Source organism: Quercus suber, unplaced genomic scaffold, assembly GCF_002906115.3.
Source record: "Quercus suber isolate HL8 unplaced genomic scaffold, Cork oak 2.0 scaffold_737, whole genome shotgun sequence".
Taxonomy (NCBI): Eukaryota; Viridiplantae; Streptophyta; class Magnoliopsida; order Fagales; family Fagaceae; genus Quercus; species Quercus suber.
Window position 1 is genome coordinate 23,164 of NW_027070176.1, and position 22,941 is coordinate 46,104.

At 34.3% G+C, this 22,941-nt stretch overlaps 2 protein-coding genes across 20 annotated transcripts; both read right to left on the reverse strand.

Annotated features, from left to right (window-relative positions):
* Nucleotides 1–1,774: 1,774 nt before the first annotated feature.
* On the reverse strand, nt 1,775–6,480 carry LOC111989583 (uncharacterized). 19 transcript variants are annotated; one of them, XR_010626284.1, is made up of 8 exons: nt 5,581–6,480; nt 4,504–4,771; nt 3,813–3,933; nt 3,350–3,407; nt 3,150–3,223; nt 2,874–2,963; nt 2,167–2,231; nt 1,775–1,911 (listed from the first exon to the last, which is right to left on the reverse strand). XR_010626284.1 is itself a non-coding variant. In XM_065766742.1 (8 exons), the coding sequence occupies exons 4-8, from the start codon at nt 3,650–3,652 to the stop codon at nt 1,884–1,886; spliced, it is 333 nt and encodes a 110-aa protein (XP_065622814.1). In that variant the 5' UTR covers nt 3,653–3,667; nt 3,813–3,933; nt 4,504–4,771; nt 5,581–6,480; the 3' UTR covers nt 1,775–1,883. The 19 variants fall into 19 exon arrangements, 9 of the variants coding, with proteins under 9 accessions (XP_065622814.1, XP_065622813.1, XP_065622818.1 ...); XR_010626283.1 differs by having other exon boundaries at nt 3,150–3,229; XR_010626282.1 differs by having other exon boundaries at nt 3,599–3,933.
* Nucleotides 6,481–14,820: 8,340 nt separating this feature from the next.
* LOC112035945 (AAA-ATPase ASD, mitochondrial) lies at nt 14,821–16,749 on the reverse strand. The gene has a single exon (XM_024068769.2). It carries the CDS (start codon nt 16,665–16,667, stop codon nt 15,081–15,083), a length of 1,587 nt encoding a protein of 528 aa, XP_023924537.1. The 5' UTR covers nt 16,668–16,749; the 3' UTR covers nt 14,821–15,080.
* Nucleotides 16,750–22,941: the final 6,192 nt, after the last annotated feature.

Below are 22,941 nucleotides of genomic sequence, written 5' to 3' on the forward strand. Positions count from 1 at the left end.
TCCATGTAAAAGATTAGTCACAAATTAGAGGTTTGTGCATTAAGGGAAAGAATGCTACTATAAGATCAAGTCCAATTGGGTATTAGAGTGAAGGTTCAATTGTAAGTTAATATTTCAGGATAGGCCAAGGGTAGTTGGTAAGATTCCTTATACTTGAAACCGCTTGATTATTGATTAGCGGATTCTTAGGAGTGGTAATCTTAAAATCACACAGTGGGGTTTTTGCCTTGCGAGGTTTTTCCCATTTGCAACATATCACCATGTCAAATTTATTTTCCACGGCATTTAGTATTTTTGGTGATTTATTGGTGCCTCTACAATTTGCATGCAATTGAATCTAATTAATCAACTTAGGTAATTGAATTAATTAACTGAGGTCAAGTTATCTTAATCCAACAATAGAGATTAGTCAAGAAGTGGAAAATTTTAATAGACACAACCTAGCATAATTTAATAGTCTATAAAAAATAAAAAAATAAAATAAAAATCATTAGTTAATGTCATTGGTTCCTTATCAATTTCATACAATTCATTTAAAAGTGATGATGTCAAAACGAATGAGTAATTAATTGCCCTAAAGAGTACCTTTGTCAATTCACAGACTTTATGTTTTACAAATACATTCACTTAAATTAAGCCGAACCAAAGTGGATTAAAAATGCCATGTTAATGTGGCACAACAAAAGCATAACAACTATAAATACTATACTAATAGTTTAGATATTAAGAGTTTGAGATCTATATTTTTTTTAATAGATTTGGGTTTAGATTAAGAGCTCTCAACCCAAACCTATCTTTTCTAATAAGATAAGTGCACAAAAATGGACCGAAGTGGTCCGAATAAAACTGAAGTAGATCAAAAAGGACCAAAGTGGACCAAATAAAACAAAAGTTGACAGAATGGACCAATATGGACCGAAGTGAATCAAATGGAAATGAAGTGGACTAAATAGGACCGAATAAGACCAAAGTGGGACCAAATGGATTGAATAAGACCAAAGTTGACTAAATAAGACGGAAGTGGAAAGAATAGGACATAAGTGGACCATATAGGACAAAAGTGACCAAAGTAGACTGAACTATGTCCAAAGTTGACAAAATAGAACCAAAGTGAACTGAATAGAACTGAATGGACTGAATAAGACCAAAGTTGACCAAATAAGACCAAAGTTGACAGAATAGGGCCAAATGGATCAAAGCAGGGGCGGAGCCACATAGTGGCTTGGGGGGCCGTGGCCCCTGCAAAATTTTTTTTTTCCCATTAGACTAGGAAGAGAAAATAACTAGGCCCCCCAACATTACACAGCCGGCCCCCCCTACCCATTTCTCACCCATTTTCCCAGCCCTCAATCAAAAATTAGGAACACGTCAAATTAAAAAAAAAAAATATATATATATATATATATATATGTATGTATATATCTGTTCTACTTTCAAGTAAAAAAAAAAAAAAAGCCCAAAAAAAATTTGAACTAAAATCTGAAAAAAAAAAAAAAAAAAAAAAATGGTAACAGAGCCCACGGCAAGCCAAGCCCACGGCGAGCCCAAGCTTGCTCACGGCAAGCCCACAAATTCTCAACCAAAAAAAAAAAAAACCAATACAGAAAATCAGAAACGAACCTATCACGTCGCTGGTAGAGAGTTGAAACCCATCACGTCGCTGGCAGAGGCAGAGAAATCAAACCCCAATACAAAAAGCACATCAAACTCTAGCAAACCCAAACTCCAGCAAACCAAACAGAGTGTTTATCAAACCCCCCCCCCCCCNTTGAATCTTATGTTTAAGGTAATAGCAACCATAAGTCCAATGTCCCCTTCCTTGCATATGGTATTCACATCGAGCATTCGGATCATACCATGTCGGTAATAGACTTGGCAGAGCCTTAGGTGGCACTGGAGTAATGAGTCCTGCTGAGATCAAATCTAGATGTTTTAAGATAATAGAGACTGACATTACTTACTTAGCTAGCAGAGCAAATTTCTTCCATAGAAGTTTCTGTTAATGTTTTATATGCTATGAATCAATAAATAATATATTTGTTTTCCAATATAGAGGCTGAAATTTTAAGCTACTTTGGCTAAAGTTCCCTTATTGGAGACGGGTTTTATGATTCTCATTGTTGAAAAAAGAAAGAAAGAAAGAAAAAAGGAGTTGGGGTAACTAACAATAAGTTCATTGTCAAAAGCTACAAATTTGTTGAGGAAACTTGGATCAGAGTTTGGCCTCAGTTCTGCAGGGCATTAGAAATAAATGCTGAGGTCAGTGGCCTTAGGAGAAAATAATGAGAATACAAACAAGTAGATTTGTGTAATATTCAATACAAAATGGAAAAATATGTATATTTTGGTCATGGACCTCCAAGATAGATTTGTATCTCTATTACATTTAGAGTATCAGGTAATTTATCTCTATTACATTTAGTGGCAAAAATCAAACTATATTAAACAGACATGGCAACAAGCCCTACATAAGCAACATTCTCAGAAGTTTTCCAATTTTCACATTATTGTGATCAATGATAATTAGCAATGAATTATTGTAATTATGAAGATCATGGTCAAAAGCCCCAAAGTTGTTGAGAGAATTTTATCAGGATCTACCAAAGATATTATAAATGCACAACCCCTGTGGTTCATAACAACTCCCATCCTTTCCAACATAAGAACCCCCCACCCCCCCCCCCCCCCCAAAAAAAAAAGAAAAAATTTTCAAACACTGGATCAGAGCAATCCTGCTATAAAGTTTTAACCTGTAGTCAAGAGTTTTTTGTGAAACTCCTACCTGTCCTTGACTATTTAATTAAATCTGAAAAAAAATAAATAAATAATGTATGAAACTTGGAAGTGCAGTGATGTAGGGATAGATGGAGTACCTGGTTGCTGCCACTGTTAGTACTCCTTTAACAATACCTTTTCTCCTGAATTTCCTAACCTTACTTCTCTCACCAAGCAAACAACAAGTCCTACAAAATATAAATGGAAATCAACACCTATGTGCAATTGGAACAACAGTATAATTGCAGAAAAGTCCCTTGATATTCACATAGAAAATAATCGAGTTGTAGACATTTCAAGATCATGATTCATACTCAATTAGCTTGGAGGACATGTTCTTTTAATCAAATTTCAGTGCTAAAAATGAGGACCACCTGTGGTCATTCTTGCCATTGCTCTTGGGAGTCTTGTCTGGAAAAAAAAGTAAACACAAGCCCTCAAGGCCAACCTGTAGCTTCAGCAAGTACAAAAGCTTAGGAAAATTCTGTGTAGAAAATTAGAAATATCGAAAGAAGGATGAGGTGGTGCAGCTGCTTGCTGAAATACTGATGGGAAGATGAGGTTAAATACTTACAGGAAGTATTGGGTGTGGTCCGTGCAGAGGGAGGTTGGGTAGGCTGGCTGCAAGCACCCTGGAATTTAAAGCAAGGTAATAATTTTCAAAATCACAAACAGAAATCTCATACGACTATTGACAGCATATTGTTGTTTGAAAACATGTAGAATAGTGCAGCACTCCTTGAAAATAAATTAAGAAAGAAAAGTAAAGAGAGTAATAAAAATCAAAGCAGATTCGGAACTGTGTTTCATTCCAAGGCATAACTTGTATCCATGAGCTTAAGATTCGCCTGGAGTTTGCTCCTAGAAATATAGCCATCCCTACCTCCTCATGCTAATCCCATGAACATAATAAAAGTCAAACAGCAATTGCTGGTAGTCAGCTGATAAATCCATAACATTCACAAAAAAAACAAGGATTATCGATAGTCAAGCAAATGCTTAATTCAGTAGTAACCAAAAACAAAGTCAGAACATACTATTAATCATTTGAAATTCCCAGGGTGCCAAGTTAAATAATTGTCTAAATAAGGAACAAGCTTTTTCTGCAATGGACCACATTAATGCCTCTTCCTAGGACTGGTCAATAAATTGCTATTTCTGCAAAAGAAAAAAAGAATAAATAACAATCATGGTTCTATCGTTCACTAAAAAATTATTCCAAATAAATAATAAACTAATAAATACATCAAATCACTTATTCAGTATCCAGCTGTCCCATGTTACATCATTCCATAACTTTTCCAATGAATAGGAAGATGAAAGCTGAATTATTTATTTTTTTGGGTTATATTGTGATACATGAATTTTTGTTTGGAATTAAGGTTTAGTTGACTTCAGTATTAATTACAAAAGCAAAAAATTCAACTCCAGGGAACATTCTAGTGAATCTATAAGAAATGCAGGGGAAGAAATGAGTTGAGAAAGAATATTGGCCTGACCAAAAATAAAAGGCATAAATGCATAATTAAATAACTAAAACCAAGGAAATAGAATTTTTTTTTTTTTTCTAATACACAATAATCTTCTTGTTATTTCATAAATGAACAGATTATTGGGAGAGAGAAATTCTCTCTCAAAAAAATGTTTTTACTGCTTCTTGAAGCACATTTCAGTTATGGTACCAAATCAATATGACAATTTGCCAGTTTCTGTACAACAAGTGTTTACCAAACTGTAATATTATGTTGCTGCATGTGAATGAAGAAAACAAGTGATGAGGACTGTCTACACTTTCAGTTTCATATGATCATCATCGATTAATATGAGGGTGAAGTGAGCAATCTTGCTCCATTCTTTTCCCCTCTTCTCATCGCAGCACTGTTCCTTCAACAAAGGAGACTACTCATCAATCCTCAGTGTCGCAGCCCATCTCTCTAGATAACATGTACTTGAGCTCAAGGCAGAAAGTGATTGTCGCACCATTCCTCGGCCAGTCCTTTATTAAGTGAAAATTTTTTCAGATATATTTATCAAAAAGATAAACGTACAAATAAATATAAATGTAATCAAACTAAAATGGGTAGAGTGCAACACTACAACACATTACCTGAATATAAAACAGGGGCGTGGGTCACAATTGATATCTATAAATTCATAAAAGCTATGTTTTCAGTCAAATTGAGAAGCTGAAATGGGAGCTATGAGGCATCATTCTGCATTTCACAACATTACACCACTGAATAGACAAATACTCTTTGGAATAATGCGCAATGTTAGAGATATATATTAGACATATTAGCCCAATGTAATAGGCCCAAGCCCATTCCTGCTTGTACCAGTAGTCTAGGGTTTAGTCACCTATATATACTCATGTTAGAGTTCATTGTAACACTGATTATTGTACTACACTCTTATACAATAAAGATGTAGCCCTTAAGAGATTCCTCCGTGGATGTAGGCCATCAAGGCTGAACCACGTAACCCTTGTGTTCTCAGTGTTCCTATTCTATACTTTTCCTCTTCCGCATCCACTATAGCATATACAACATGATATAACATATCACGTTGCTAATATAATAATGCTAATATTTAACACGCAATACGAATAAATTTAAGAAATATGTCGTATGAGTATGAGGTTTAATTTTGATAGAGGCTAGCTAGTCATTCCCATTTAAAAAAAATGATTTTTTTGGAATAAGAAAATAACAAAGAGATCTGCGACACTGGCTGCGATGGTTCATGGGAATAAACAAAATTCAGAATTAAACAGAAGAAAGTACAAATTAGTGCAGAAACAAATACCTTATGTGATGACTTCACGGTCAATCCTTATGATGGGGATATGAGAAATTTTGCGCCATTCTTTTCCATTCTTTCTCCGACACCGCTTTTTTAGCAAAGGGCACTTATAAATATCTAGAATAGAAAGGGAGGTTATCGCAGTTCGAAATCTCCAACTGTTTAAGCAAGGTAAGGTGTTGAAATCCCTTGCCATTGAGTGATGTCAGATGTGGAAATGAAATGTCGAGGCGGATAAGAGAAGGGGCAACAACGCCTCCTCCGGTAAGCTTGGGACATCCGATAATGCGAAGCTCTCGGAGGGTTGGGAAAACTCCGCCTTCAATATAAACCATTCCTTCCACTCTGGCATCCATTTAAATGTTAATATTTCTAGGGATTTGAATGGCTTATTAGTTTCCCAAGAGCCATCCCCGTAGAACTCACTATCCACACATGATACTCTGCCCAAACCTTCAATTGAGAGTTCCTTAAGGGCAAGTAGCTGCCCAAGTGGAGGCAAGGAGGAACAGTATCTACAATCATCAAGCTTTAGGGACACCATATTAGAGAATGAACATGCTCCTAACCAACTTGGATATTCTGCACCATAATAAGATATGATGGAGAGAGATTTCAAGTTCGTATGAGGACACAACTGCTCAAGCACATCTCTTTCTTGTTCTGAATCATAGTTCTCATGACCGCTTCCCCATTTCAACTTCAACTCTGACAAGCCCTTCTTATCCTTCAAATTAACCTCCTTTGCATCTCTTGTTTGATAAACGTTTTCCAAGTTTGATATACACAATGATCCAGAAAGATGTGGAAGCTCTCCTAACTCTTTAATGCTACTCCCACTATGTTTTTCTTTTCCCACACAAAGAGCACTTAAATTTTGGAGACTTCTTAATTTACCCATGTGTATTGAACCCCCCCCCCCCCCAATACACAAACCAAAACCAAACCCGGAACCCCAGCAAACCAAACCCAGTAACCCACGGTCACGTCGCCGTGGCTCGCTCGGCGTCATCGTCGTGCTCGCCCAGTCGCCCCTCATCGCAGATCGCCTCTCGGCCCTCATCGAGTCATCGGAGATCGCAGATATCATTCTGCCTCCACTCCGGACCTCCGGTGCAGCGGTGCTCGTTGGTAGTTGCTCCCTCCGGACCTCCGGTGCCACAGCGAGCCCAAGATCGCAGATCGCCTCCCTCAAGGATCAAGGTTTCTCTTTGACTCTCTCTCATCTCAGTCTCTCTCTCTTTATCTCACTCTCACTGAATGAAAAAAATGAAATGAATTTTATGAAGGAGAAGGACTGAAGGAGGCTCTTTATTCTTTGTCTTTAATAGGCAGCTTGATCTCACATCTCGGTAAGTCCCTCTCTCTCTTTTGAACTGTGACTCTCTCATTGGCTGGGTTTTGTTTTTTTCCTTCTTTTTTTTTTTGTCTTTTTAAATGCGGATTTATCTTATCCGGTTAATGACTCTTTTTTCCTGTTTTTGTCTTTTTAAATGTGGCTTTATCTTATTCTTTTTTGTTGGTTAGTGACTCAGTGTGTTGGTATTTGGTGAAATATTAATTGTTATTTAGTGTAACGTGTGTTGTGATTTGTGATTGGCATTGCGAAATTTTCTAATTGTAGCTGGCTATTGTAATCAGATTTGGGATGCATGTTGTGCTTGTCTGTTGAGTGGGGTGGGGAGGGGGTAGATGGGCTATAGGCACATGGGCTAAACAATATAACAAATTAAAGTAGTATAATTAATGGCAAATAAATTAAAGCAATATAGTTTATTGTTAAATTAAATAATAATAATTAAAGCTATATAATTAAATTAACCAATATATTATAAAAGACAAATTAATTAAATCATTTTTGTTTTTTTAGGGGTTATTATTAATTAAAGTTGTATTAAAAATGGGCTGACTGTTTAAATTATAGTGAAAATTTTGTTTTTTTTTTCTTGATTATGAATAACATTCATATAACTAAGTAAAAATTTCTAATTAATTTTTTTTTTTTAAATTCTTTTTAGGTTAATTTTTGAGTCATATTCTTAAAGCTAAAAGAATTATGAACAAACGAAAAACAATTGATGCATTCTTTAAGAAAAAAGATGCTAGCAATTCAGAAATTAGGATACCTGTGGCTGTAGAAACAAATCTTAATACTTCAATACCTGATGAACACCCCTCCAAATGTCCAAAACTTCAATTTGAAGAGATAGATCGTAATCTAGGATCACGTAAACAAATATGTGAATTTCTTATCAACCAACAAGATGAAATCCGACGAGCTTATCTCAAAGAAGGTCCATATCAACCTGAAAATATAGACTATCCATACAATGATGATACTCATCGTCGTCGATTTCAACCTTCATGGTTTGGTTCACATAAGGATTGGTTGGAATACTCACCTTCAATGGATGCGATATATTGTCTACCTTGCTAACTTTTTAGTAAGAAACCAATAGGTCGTCCCGGATCAGATATATTCATTTCACGAGGTTTTAATAATTGGAAAAAGGTGAAAAATGGAATGAATTGTCCTTTAATTCGTCATGAAGGGATATGATGATATATGAAAGTTGATAATTTTGTATCCAATAGACTTAAGAATTATATTTAGTACATTTATGTTACAACCCAGCCCCCCGATGTATTTATTCCTGGCTACGCCCCTAGATCAAAGTACCCGAAAAGACCAAAATGCTAGGTTGATGTGGCTCAATAGGAGTTTAGCAACAATAAATGGTACACTTAATCATTTAGATATACTAGTTTTATATATATAATTTAGATATACTAGTTATTGTCCCATGTACATAAATTTTTTATTTTTAAACATATAATTATTATTCTTTAGGCATCGGAAGTTTTTTTTTTTTTCTATGTATTTCCTAAGAAATATAAAAAGTATTATCAAAGGGTTTGAATTGTATTGCATTTTTTTTTTTAACCTAAACTGGATAATTACAATTGGTTTAAGACTTTATACATCTAATCCCGTAACAAACTCGGTAAACTGACTTAATTACAAACATTACAAGTCGTTGAGATTCCAAAACTAACTGATTTGCTGATGTGTATGTATTAGTGAACACACGTGTAGACCGGCACTATCCTGTAAGCAACATGACTGTGTTTCACGTCTCAATTCTTTAATCTCTTAGTTGACAAAACGACACCGTAGGACTTTTAAGTCTGCGACACTGTTTCCTTTCACGCTTGATTAATGAAATTGTATTGAAGTTGAAAACGGTGTTGTTTGGTTCTGTTGGTTAACAACCTCGTTTTGTGGTTGTTGACATCCATATTAGAGCATTCGCATCAGCTCATTTATAAATTTTTCTATTTTATACATTCAAAACTTACTTTTTCTATTTTACACACTTAATTTTATAAGACACTTATATCAGTCTGTCTATTATACACATTTATTTAAATAAAATATTCACTCTTCTCAATTTTTTATTATTTCTCTCAACTACTTACGCGCTCCCTCTCTTAACAGATTACCTCTCTCTCTCTCTTCTCATTTTTTTTCTTAACAGCCTCTCTCTCTTATCTCTCTCTCTCTTCATCTCGTTCTTTCTCAAAAAACTACCAACCCAGATAAAGTTCTTCACCGGATTCAAAACATTTCTTCACCGGGCGGTCCAGAAATCAAGCTCCGGCGACCCAGATCGCGTCTTCACTGGCAGATCTACGAACCAAGCTCCAGCGACCCAAAACCAAGCCCCGACGACCCAAATCGCGTCTTCACCAGCCGATCCACGAACCATGCTCCATGAACCAAGCTCCGGCGACCCAGAACCAAGCCCCGGCGACCCAAATTGCGTCTACACCGGCCGATCCACGAACCAACCTCCGGCGACTCAGAACCAAGCCCCGGCGACCCAGATCGTGTCTTCACCGGCCGATCCACGAACCACGCTCCACGAACCAAGCTCCGGCGACCCACGAACCAAGCTCCGATCTCTCTGTCTTTTGGTTTGTCTGTGTGGGTTTGTTTGTGTGTTGATATGTGTTTGTGTGTGGGTGTGTTTGTGTGCATCTGAGGAAAAGAAAATGAGGAGCTGAGGTCGTTGTGCACGGAATGGGGAGAGAAAATTTGGTGCGAATGGATAATATTATTTTAATATATACACGAGCTACAATACTCGTGTATATTTACACGGGTACTGTAGCTCAGCGAAAAATATGGCCGGTTTTACATATTTTTACACCCACTGATGTGAGTGTTTTTTTGCTCAAAATGTACAAAATTTGCACTGTATATGTATTTTAGAAGACTATAACTGATCTGATGTGAATGCTCTTATATTAGCATATTACACTAGTGTGTGTTACTCGTGTGTTTTCATAACTAAAAACATTAGTTAAACTCACGTTTTTAGTTTAATATAATATGAATCATGTTTCTTCCTCTCTCCTTGGCAACTTCAATATTTTGCTTTTGAATATAAAAATATTTTAATCTAGTCATATATATAATTGAAATGCATTTCCAAAAACCTAATTGGCCGGAGTAAGTTAGCCTATTCAATTTTTGTAATTGGGCAATCTATAAAAAGCCGCATCAAAGCCTCTTCCTCGGCTTCACAATGCATCCCTTTTCTTTTATGTCCATTCTCTTCTGGATTACATCTCTAGTTGATTGAGCAACTTCATTGAGAGCTTACATGAAGAATTGGGGACCTATAAGAGAGAGTTTGCCATGTTGGACTTGAGATAGATAAATCTGTAGGATTTTCTTCTTGATTCTGTATGGAAGGTTTTCCGAACTTTTCTTTCATTACATCAAACTTGAATTATGTCGTGGAATTTATAATAAAAAAAATATATTTATAGGGTGTTAATTATTTTGCATTCTCTTTTTTAAATATTAGCATTGATGCACCATGTTGAATATATTAGAATAAATGTGAAAATGGAAGCATAAAATAGAGAACACAAGAACACAAGGAGTTATGTGGTTCAACCTAAAGGCCTATATTTACGAAAGATACTCATAAGGGCTACATCTTTATAAGAGAGCATGGTTTGAAAACCCAAACCATTCAATGAACCGTAAAAATGAGAGGTTCAAGGTTTTTGAGGTTGGACCGAGGTTGAACTAGGGTCGAACCGTGATGACGTTATAATTAATTTAATAATTAAATAAAATAAAAAATGTATTTTAAAATATATAAATAGTTGCAAAATTGACTAAAAATGTCTAAAAATAATTGAAACAGAATTTAAAATAAAATTTATTGATATTATAAGGTTAATATAAAATAGTACAACATAAATAAGCATTAAAAAAATATTTCATAATAATCCTACAAGTCTAAATTATTTTGATTAAATAAAAAAAAAATTACTTTTGATTAGTTTAGTAAATTCACATGCAAATGCATTATTCTTTAATCAAAATTGAATTAATCAAAGGAAATAAATTTAGTAATATTTAATAAATTGAGAGAGGTGTGATATAATAAGTTGAAAAATTGAAACTGACGTAAATCTATAAAAAATATAATATACTTCATAGTTGTTAACGAGCAACATGTGTGGTGTGTTGGTCATGATGCTGGACTTGATTCTTAAATAAGGCATAGGTCACAAGTTCAAAACTCCACGGCCCCCTTTTCTCTATTTTTAAAAAATAAGTCAACTTTTTGATTGGTTGAACTGGCCTACGGTTCAGCTAGTTTTTCGGGTTGAACCCCGATTCAAAAGGTTCACTCAAAATATTTAAATGCCCGTTTTTCACATATAAAAATCCAAATTTGTGATCAGTTCACAAGTAACCCAGTCCAATCGGCCGGTCTAGTCCGGTTCTAATAACCTTGTGAGAGAGTAGTACAAATTCTTGTGTTACAATGAACATAACATAGATATATATATATATATATATAGTGGGCTAAATCCTAGACCAACCACACATTAACTATGGTTAATAGACTTCGGAAAATTATTAGGTACTCCCGAAATACCATAAATGCGTACTCCCTCTTCTCACATGAATTGTGGGTCCTACCATGAATTTAATTAGTGAGACCTACCATTCATGTGAGAGGAAGGAGTACGCATTCATGGTACTCCGGGAGTACACAATAATTTCCCATAGATTTCTAATACACGTAGAAGACATTGCTTACACACATAGAAGCATTGGGCTTTGGCCTATGCTATTGAGTTAATGAGATTAAATTCTATAAGGATGGGGTGTAAAACCTATGTTTTACACCATCCAATAAGTGATTGCCAAATCAGCATTTTACTTAAAATTTATTAATATTCAATACATCCTACCACACTTAATAATATCTCGATAGATTCCCAATTTGGTTGGATTTATATATGGGTATTGGAATTGATTGAGTGTGATTGAGTTTATTCTTAAATATGTGATAAGATGATGTGGCATGTTAGGATTGGAGGGGTAAAACATGGGTTTTACACCACGTCCTTATAGAATTTAATCTCTTGAGTTAATATACCTCTAGCACTCCCTCTCAAACTCAAGGTGGAAGCTCGAAGAAGCCTTGAGGTTGGATAAGCTTGGGAAGATCCCTTGAAATTTGCCTTGAAGAAACCATGAAGATAATTATGAAGATGCCTTGAAGAAGCCAAGGAGAAAGCTTGAAGAATGACCTTGGAAGAGACCAAAAGGATCTAGCACTATGAAAAATAACTATGTTCAATGAAGGAGATGTCTGCAAAATGCTATAGAAAGGTTGCGTCAATGACCAAGAAGGCTACTATTAGGGCTGTCCAGCAACTCGTTGGACCTAATCCGACCTGAAGACCCATGGGTGGATCCGAATCACTAGACGGGTAGGATGCGGGCCTGATAAGTTTAAAATTCGGTTTAACGGGTCGGTTTTGGATCACTTGAATTCTAACATGTTCAAACCGACCCGACCACCTATAATTCTAAAATGAATTTTTCCTTGGTACCTTCTAACTTTTAAGTCTTTCTAGTTCTACACTGAACACACCTCAGCCCTTAAACCTCTTTCTCAAAAACAAAATACACGCCTAAAACATAGTTTTCAAAAAACTCTCTCTCTCACTTAGATCTCTCACTGTGATATCTCTCTCAAATCCTTGACCCACGCCTTCTTACTGCCGCTATCTCTTGTTGTTGATTTGTGCTCTATTGTCGCCCCTAACCCTAGCCTCCATAATGCCACTGTCGTTGAGTTGGACCTATTGCTGCCGTCACTAACTCAAAGGTCAAATTTAAACTCCACATCATGATGAATCCTTCCTCTAATCTACTTGAAATCTCCTCTGATCTTTGCAGTCTATCGGTTAGTAAAAAAAATATTGTTTTTTTTTTTTTTAAATGAACTGATTTTATGGATGTGGTAATGGTGGAGGAAGGAATGGTGGTGGTGGTGGTGGTGTGGGTTAGTCTTATCTCCCTCTTTTTCGTTTCAATCTCATGGATCTGTTGTCCTTGACTTGGTTTGTGTTATTTGGATTTTGATTTCTTTTTTGTTTTTTGGGTTTTGATTTCTTTGTTCTCTTTGTTCTGGGTTTTGATTTCTTTGTTCTCTTTGTTCTTGATTTTGATTTCTTTTTTCTAGGTTTTGATTTCTCTGTTCTGGGTTTTTTTTTCCTTCTAAGCTATTTGTTCTGGGTTTTGATTTGTATCTTGTTGTGATTCAAACTCGAAATCACCCGATGGTTTTGACCCGTTCAACCGATGACCCTTGCCACCAGGTCCAACCAGAACTTTCAGTCGACCACGGGTCCATATTCCGGTCACCCGATTCACTCGAGTCGGATGTGGGTCAACTCCAAACCCAATCTGATCCGAACCATGGACAGTCCTAGCTACTATGACCAGAGAATGGCTACATCAAAAGCCTGAAAAAGATCGATGAAGAGAACATCATCATGAAGCACAATTTGCAAGTCTTTGTGCGTGGGAGAGTCCCAAAATAAATGAGAAATGGTCAATTTAAGTGATTTACAGGTTTCAAAAAAAGAAATGGAGCCCCAAAATCAGGAATTTACATGAAAAACTGAGCAAAATAGGGCTACTAAATTTTTTTACCCGTAGTCAAAAGTCAACTTAAAAGTGAAAGTCCAAGGTCAAAATCAACCCTAAAAGTCCACAGTCAGCTAGCCAGTTGTCCACGGGTCAAATTTTGGTGAGGTTGGTTTGAGTCAACTGAGTCAGATGATATAGACAGATCGATAAGATACATGGTAAAAACATAATGGATGACATGGTGCTGATAGGGTAGTCGACATGGCTAAGAGTGACATCATCATGATGTCAGAGGCATGCCGGCACGTGGAAGTGCATGAGAGGCCAGAGAGGCATATGGCATGGCGGTGGAATGTGGAGGCACGTACTACGGAAAGCAATGACAAGGCTTCAGTGGTTTTGCAGATCAGATAACGACAAAGCCATCGAAGTGACACGTGCCCAAACAAGGATATTTGTGAGTAATAATCATGAAAAGGCACATGAAATTCCACTAGAAAAGCTCGACCGTATGATTGGTTTCATCAAAAGAAGGCAATATTTGCACAGATTTAAGAGGAAAGTTATGGCTTGCTTAGGAGTTATCAGATCTAGAACGCAGTGGTTGGCGATAGTGCTAAAGATGAATAGGCAATAGTGGTGGCTAACGTCTGACATCGGTTGGACCTTCTGGGTCTAGAGCTAATGGTTGCAACTTAAATGAAGGCAAATCTATAGTTTTGAAGGCAATGGATCTAGGGATCAAGCTTGACGGAGAGATAGATTTTGCTAGAGTATAAGAACAGAGTTTGGCTTTGATATAATGTTAAATGTCAGCATTGATAAACCATTTTGAATATGCTAGAATAGATACAGAAGTGAAGACATAAAATAAAGAATGCAAGAATGTAAGGGATTATGTAGTTCAATTTAACAGTCTACATACATGAAGAAAACCCTTAGGTGTTACATTTTTATGAGAGTGTAGTACAAACCCTAGACTAACCATACATTAACTATGGGCTAACACACCTCTAACCCTCTTTTCTTTCTTTCTTTTCTTTATTTATTTTATTGTTATTGTACTTTTCAAAATATCGTTCTTTCTAATTCAAACAATAATTACAATATTAATGGGTAAATCAACTCCCACGCTCGACAAGAAATCTTGGTGATAGTCTCTTTTCTCTTAAAAATATAAGGACCAAAATATCTAGCTGTGCTATTAAGATGCCAAAGGAAAGATTTAGAAGATGATTGTATTATATATTGTGGCGATAAGAGGAAAGAAAGAACAAGTTAACATAGTGGTTCTTATTAAACAAATTAACTGAGATACATACGTCTATTCAACCTACTATCTGAGTCATTTCTGACCACAACAATACTATTACACAACTATAAATTTTTTTATATGAACCTATTATGTACACAAATACCTACTACATAAAGATCACACTTGGACCTAATTTTTTATTATACATCATGCAGAGAATATACCATTAAACCTGTTCTTCACTTCAGTCCCTGTATCCTAATTTCTTCAAGCGGTGATACCATTATCTTTCACCTCTTTAGCTAAGGCCTTGTCATCTTTCACAAGTACTGCAACGCAAATCTCTTTAACCTTAGCTAAACACCCATCAACTTTCACATCTTCTTGCTTCTCTTTCTCTTCTTTCTCTGCCTTCAACTGTGCCTCCTCCTCAGCCTTCTTTTTTGCTTCCTCCTTGGCCGTCTCAAGAGCTTCAATCAATTTCTTCAAACATGTCTCAGCATCTTCATTCATAGACTTAGGCATCAAATTCTCAGCAACATCAGCAGGAGTTATATTGGTTTCATCCAACAAGCGGCCAATAGTAGCAAACAATGTGTGTGAGACAACATCCAAGTAATTTTTGGCAAGAACCTTGAATGCTTCAAATCCACAATAAGACAATTCTATGTGCTTGTCCATACGTCCCCTCCTAATAAGAGCCGCATCAAGCTTTTCCACATAATTAGTTGTGAAAACAATGATCCTCTCTCCTCCAATAGCCGACCAAAGCCCATCTATAAAATTCAACAACCCAGAGAGAGTGACCTTACTATTGCTATCTTCTTCACCTTTGGTCATTTTACTAATAGGACCCTTGGCTTCTTCATCATTCGCTTTCTTTTTTTCCTTCTTTCGCAGACCCGTAAGATCAAGTGAGCAATCAATATCTTCTATCACAATGATCGACTTACCTGTGGTTTCAATTAAAAGCCTCCTCAGCTCTGTGTTGTCCTTAACCGTTGTCAATTCAAGATCATAGATATCGTACTCCAAGTGGTTGGCCATGGCAGCAATCATGCTAGACTTACCAGTTCCAGGAGGACCATAAAGAAGATAGCCACGCTTCCAGGCCTTGCCAATCTTAGCATAATACCCTTTTCCCTGGCTGAACTTAATAAGGTCATTGATGATTTCCTCCTTTTTCTTTGACTCCATGGCCAAAGTGTCAAAAGTTGCTGGGTGCTCAAAAGTCGCATGGCTCCATTTCTGTGCTCTGTACCTTTCCCAATTCTTGCTAGGATTGTTAGTGTACAGCTTCCTTTGTCGCTTGCTCACCGTTATTGCCTTTCCTTCTTGCAATACATGATTGATGTAAGTCCCACAGACAAAATCTCGGTGAGACTTATGGAAAGTGAGCTTGTAATACCTCTTCTCGTCAATCTCCGGGTAGATAGAAATTGACCGTGTTCTTGGGGTGTTTTTCTTGACAGCCCATGAAAACCTGACCCCTTCAAATTCATCAGTAACCCCTTCGTTCTCGCCCATGCTCAGTTGTACAGGTTGACTGCTGTCTTTGACAACTACTGCTTTAAGATTTCTAGCTTGCTTCGAGGACTTTCCACTAAGGTATGTTTCAATGGCAGCATAGGCATCACTACGCTTGAGATCCATGTACTCGTCACTGTCTTCGCCAATGAATTCATTGAACGTAATATTGATATAGGGGTACACGAAACTCGCCAATTTCATACCATAACTAAGGATAGAGCTACGAAGATGATCAGGGAAATAGTTGTCAAACATTGTCCAAAAAAACATTGTGGTAGCAATCGATGTGCCAACTAGAGACCATGTTTCCCCCATCATCGTCATTTTTCTCTTTCTGAAACCTTTTATGAATTGTTGAGAATAATGCTTGCTCAAGAAAGAGTAACCCTGGGCTACATTTATATAGAAATTTCGCCAGCTTAGGGCTTTTTATTATTATTATTATTATTATTATTATTATTATTATTATTACAAGTCTTGATGGAGCAGTTACCCAAGTCTTGAATCCTTGTCTACCAAGTTTCCAAATGTACTAATTATAAAATTCCCACTTCCCAGTTAGCATACTGGGGAGTGCGTAGGGACCCCGTCTTCGTCCTCGCATTTAACAAAAGCTTAAAGCAACTTGTGTTTTTAATAGCGACCACAATAATTTTTATTAGCCCTCCATTTTAGACCTCAATCTTAACATGTTGCCAAAGTCTTTTGAGCCAATAGCTTTATTTATTTATTTTTATTTTTTCAATCGATAGTTACAGTAATAGAATAGAGAAATTTGAACCTTAATTTTTATCGTAAGCAATCTATATATATATAATAATAAGTAAAGCTAAGAGAAACTCAAAGTAGAATTCTAAATTAGAATTTCAATTTTACATCATGTGTCCTAAATTATTTATTCTTAAAGAGTTTTATTTATTAATTTTAGAATCAAATGTAAGACCATCATCATAAATATTCATCCAAGTGAGTTATTAAGTACAAAAATTAAAGAGTCTAAAATAAATGAACCGTAAAAAAAAAAAAAAAAAAAAGTGCTTCACAATAATAATAATAATAAAATATGAACAATTTACATTTTATATCTAATAATATCCTTACAAATTTTTTTAAAGAGTTAGCATAATATAAAAATAACTATCAATAGTAACAATTATATATATATAGGAATTATATTATGCATCTTATTATATATTTTTAAGTGTATCCATACATATGCATGGAGTTAAAAGCTAGTTTACTTTAATTGATTAAGTTTAGTAGTACTACTAAATTAGTATTTTCACACATTCAAGCACCTTCATATTCAAACCTTAATTCTTATCATAAGCAATTTACCTTATTTGGCTAAGTTTAGTAGTAGTACTAAATTAGTATTGATCACGCATCCAAGCACCTTCATATATCTAACCCTATAGAACTAATTTGAATACACAATTTTTTTTTCCTAAGTGAAAGTTAAGGGATGCGAACTCCAAATTTATTCCCCATAAAAGAGAACGGAATCCTAGTAAAGCCCTGTGATGATTGGTCACATTACACAATTTTGCTACCTGTTTGACAAGGTAATATATATTTTTCATTAAAAAAAAAAATCATGCTTGGATAGCTCAATTGCCAAAAAATTATAATATACATAATTATATCGGAGTTTAAATTTGGATCAAAAAAATTATATATTTTTTCAATCCAAGCATGAATCTTTTCTCAATTATAAATCTTCCTTCTTCATTTATTTTTTCTTTTAGATTTTTCTCCTTTTATAGGTTTTAGACCTTTAATGGACATTGATAAAATACAAAATATTTTCTTTTTCTCTTTCTTTTTTGGCTAAAATGTAAATTGTACTCTCTAAGTTTAACTGAAATTCAATTCAATTCTTTAACTTTACTTTTTAACGTAGGACAAAATATCTTAATTGAATAAATTTAAAATTTAGAAGACTTAATTGAATGAAGGTAAAGTTAAAATACTGAAATGAATTTCAATCAAATTAAACTAAGGTGATACAATTTGCATTTTAGCCTCTTTTTTCTTTTTAAATGAAGTTTGACACAGACAAAAATAATATTTAACTAGTTTTTGTACCTTTTTTTTCTTAAATTAATATTGAAAAACTGTTAGTTCATATGTAGCCCCAAAATAAAAATCGAAGTTCTTATTTTATATCGTAGGAAGTGACCCTTGGTAGTTGATAGGTTTTGCTTAGATCTCTTGAATCTAACGGTGTTGTAAATTGTTGTATTTTGATCATAGTTATTAGAACTATATCGAGTATCCAACAGTCACAGAAGTGACATATGTGATGATTTATTCGAAATGGTCCAAATACAATCGAAGGGGACCAAAAATGACCCAAGTGGACCGAATAGGGCCGAAGTGAATAGAATATGATCAAAGTAGACCAAAAATAATAATAACTAGATCGAAATAGATTGGATAGGACCAAAGTGGACAGAATGGATCAAGTAGGACCATAGTGGACCGAATAGGACCAAAGGAATGGGATAGGACCAAAGTGGACATAATGGATGGAATATGACTAACGTGGATGGAATAGGACAAAAGTGGCTGAATTGCACAAAAGTGGACTACAAATACTGAATAGAACCAAAGTGGACCGAATAGGACCAAAGTTAACAGAATGGACTGATCTGGACCAAATAGGATCAAAATAGAACAAATTGAATTGAATGGACTGAACAAGACCAAAGTGGACCAAATAGGACTAAATAAGACCAAAGTGGACATAATAGGACCGAATAAACCAAAATGTGAGGCTGATGTGACTCAATAGGAGCTTAACAATAATAAATGTTACATTTAAGCTTTTAGATATACTAGTTATTGTCTTTAGACACCTAATTTTTTTTTTAAATATGTGTTTCCTAAGAAATAAAAAGTATTATCAAAGGGTAAGAATTTTATTGCATTTTTATTAATCTATGCTACTCCTTTATTTATATATATATATATATATACTTATATGCTATGTGGGGTTTTTGTTAATAAGTAAATTAGACCATGTAATAAAATGTAACGAGTTAATTTATAGTCTACTTATTCAATATTTTGAAACCAAATGGGTTGAAAAAGAACCACTCAAATTTGTCAATAGTCTTGTCGCTCATGTGTATTAAATTTTAGTTCTATAATAAATTTTTTAAGAAAATAAGATCTATATCAACATAATTTTGTGAATTTCATGACTTTTATATGACAAAATATTTAGTTAAAAATTCTAAAATGCTTGAATCTACAGAAGGTGCCCTTAAAAATTAGAGAGGAAAAAAGTAACTAGTAATAATCAACAATTGCATCAACCTATAAAAGCATTTAGTAAATTTGTTTTGGAAATATTCACCAATAAATCGGAAAGAAGTAACATTAAGAGATTTTGGGTGATATTCATCACAACATGAACAAATTGTATGTTTTTCATCAAATTTTTTTAACAATTCTATATTATACATTAAATTAAACTAATTGTTATTTGTATGTATCTATTGAAAAAAAAAAACATTATATTGCATTGCTTAGCACCATTTTTAATATTTGCAAGTATACAAATAGTTAGAGAAATATATGGTTTAATAAAACAAATGGTGGATTATTTAATTTGCAATTTTAACAATTTATAATTAGAGACAAAACATGAAAATAAATAGTAAAAAGAATCAAAACGATTTATAATAATGAAAAATATAGGAACCAATGGTTGTTTAATATAAAATCATATGAGTATTTTTTTTTAATTCGTTAATATGTACCAATTTCAGACATAAAATCTAACTTGAAAATGTATAGCAATTTGTGGGTTCCAGTTAGTTTAACTGGTAAATTCTCTGATGGTTGTATATATAATAGATCTGAGGTTCAATTTCCGCCTATACCAAAACTGATTGATATCTTGGTCTGATGATAAAGAACTATCATCAGAAGCGAACGACATAGGTTGAAAATCTCTCAAAAAAGAAAATGTATAGCAATATTGTGAGGTCAAAGCCATCATAAGCCCTCCATCAACCATAACATAACCTATTAAAAATCAAATTTACTTTTGCATAATTTCTAATATTGAACATTGGGAAAATTGCATATTAATTCAATATTTTAATCTATCAAAAATCACAGCAGAAAATATTTAGATCATTCCTTTACATATAGTTTTAAAAACGTATCAATCCATGAAAAGGATAAGGAGCACCTTATATTAAGTGGTCTCTTATATCTATGAATAAAAATAAGACTCGTGTTCTATAAACATGTAAAATCAGTAATACAAATAAAAATCAACCGATTATATGAATGACAACAACCATAACTACAACAAAATGTATTTTCAGTGACAAAAAAATTCATCACTAAAAGCCCAGTTTTTCGTCACTAAGGACCTTTAGTGACGAAATTGGACTTTTAGTGATGAAACTCATTTCGTCACTGTAGCCCTGTCACTAAAAGTCTTGGTGACCAAAAATTTCGTCACTAAAAGTCCGATTTGATTTTTTTTTTTTTTTAAAAAGTTTTAGTGATGAAAATATTTCGTCACTAAAAACACTTTAGTTTACTAAATCATATTTAGTGACGAATAATTTTGTCGCTAAAACTATGTTCGGGTACATATAGTGACGAAAAAATTCGTCACTAAAACTATTTTTAAGAAAATCTAAGCACATATAGTGACGAAAATTTTCATCACTAAAACCATTTCTTACAAAATGTTGCTATATTTAGTTGCGTCACTAAAACAATTTTTTGTTGCTATATTTGTGACGAAAAAATTCGTCACTAAAACTTATTTTCTGTTTTTAACTTTTTCATGACTTGGATATTAACCTGTAACATGCCATTACATTATTAAAACCTCACATTTGAGTAACATATTTATTTCAACAAATTTATAAAAAAAGATCCATACATTCCACAAGTAAAAAATAAAACAAGTATTCAATTCAAACTCATTCCATACAATAATTGTTTGCAATACATACAATAACTCTACCTAAACCCTATTTTAGAACTAACGGAAGATGTCCTCATATGTCTTCAATTAATGCCAAAAGTAAATCCCCTAAAAGCCACCAATAAAAAATTTGCACAAATATAAAAACAATATTTCATTAAAATCGTAAAGTAAAAACGTTAACTATGTTATAAAAAACATTTCTAACAATGCATTACGAGTAACCACACCAATAAATTAAAATCACAACTCCTATGTTCTCGTTCAATACACGAGGTTCTCCATGATTATACCAATTAATGTAAGATTGCATAATCCCACGATGAAGCAAGTGGATACGCACAGTATGAGGAGATTGTCGATAGCAATTCACACAGTGAATACATGGGCACGGAATATTACCACTCGAGTCCACAATCGCTCTTGCAAAATTAATAAATGCATTGACCCCTTCAATATATGGATGGCTTAATCTGCCATCGGGTGTCTTACCCATTGTCATCCAACTTTTATCCATGTTTGACTACAATTACAAGATGAATGGTACTTTAGTAAAATATGGACAACTCATGCATAATATATTCTAACATCTAAGTCTATAAGCTACTTAGATAAAGTTCTATCTCATACATGAATGCACAAGTCTATATTAATCCTTAAACAAATAGACATTGCACACATAAATATACACTCCCAATATGAATTTAAACCACCTTATAACATCATGCAAGCCACCCGCTTGCTTTAACACAACAATCCACCAGAAAATCAATCACAAACATCACAAGTACAATGCTTACAAGTATTGAAATCGAATAAAGGAACACAGTTGCTACTAATCAACATGTTTCATTAACATTTGCAAGAAATGAAAAACACTCCCAATATGAATTTAACCGACCTTATAACACCATGCAAGCCACCCGCTTACTCCAACACAACAATCCACTACAAAACTAATTTCCAACATCACAAGTATAGAGTTTTACAAGTATTTAAATCAAATAAAATACTATTCACCACATCTAATTAACAATACTCATTAACATTTGCAAGAAATGAAAAACACTCCTAATATTAGTTTAACCCATCTTATAACACCATACAAGCCACCCGCTTACTCCAACACAACATACCACCACAAAACCAATTTCCAACATCACAAATATAAAGTTTTACAAGTATTGAAATGAAATAAAATATTATTCATCACATCTATTCAACAATACTCACTAACATTTGCAAGAAATGAAAAACACTCCTAATATTAGTTTAACCCACCTTATAACACCATGCAAGCCACTCGCTTGCTCCAACACAACATACCACCACAAAACCAATTTCCAACATCACAAATATAAAATTTTACAAGTATTGAAATGAAATAAAATATTATTCATCACATCTAATCAACAATACTCATTAACATTTGCAATAAATAAAAAAAACACTCTCAATATTAGTTTAAACCACCTTATAACATTATGCAAGCCACCCACTTGCTCCAACATAACATACCACCACAAATTCAATTTCCAACATCACAAGTATATAGTTTTATAAGTTTTTAACTAGAATTTACTTTGCTCAAGCTAAGTTTACAACTTTTAGAAAAAATCCAAAGTTACTGCAAAC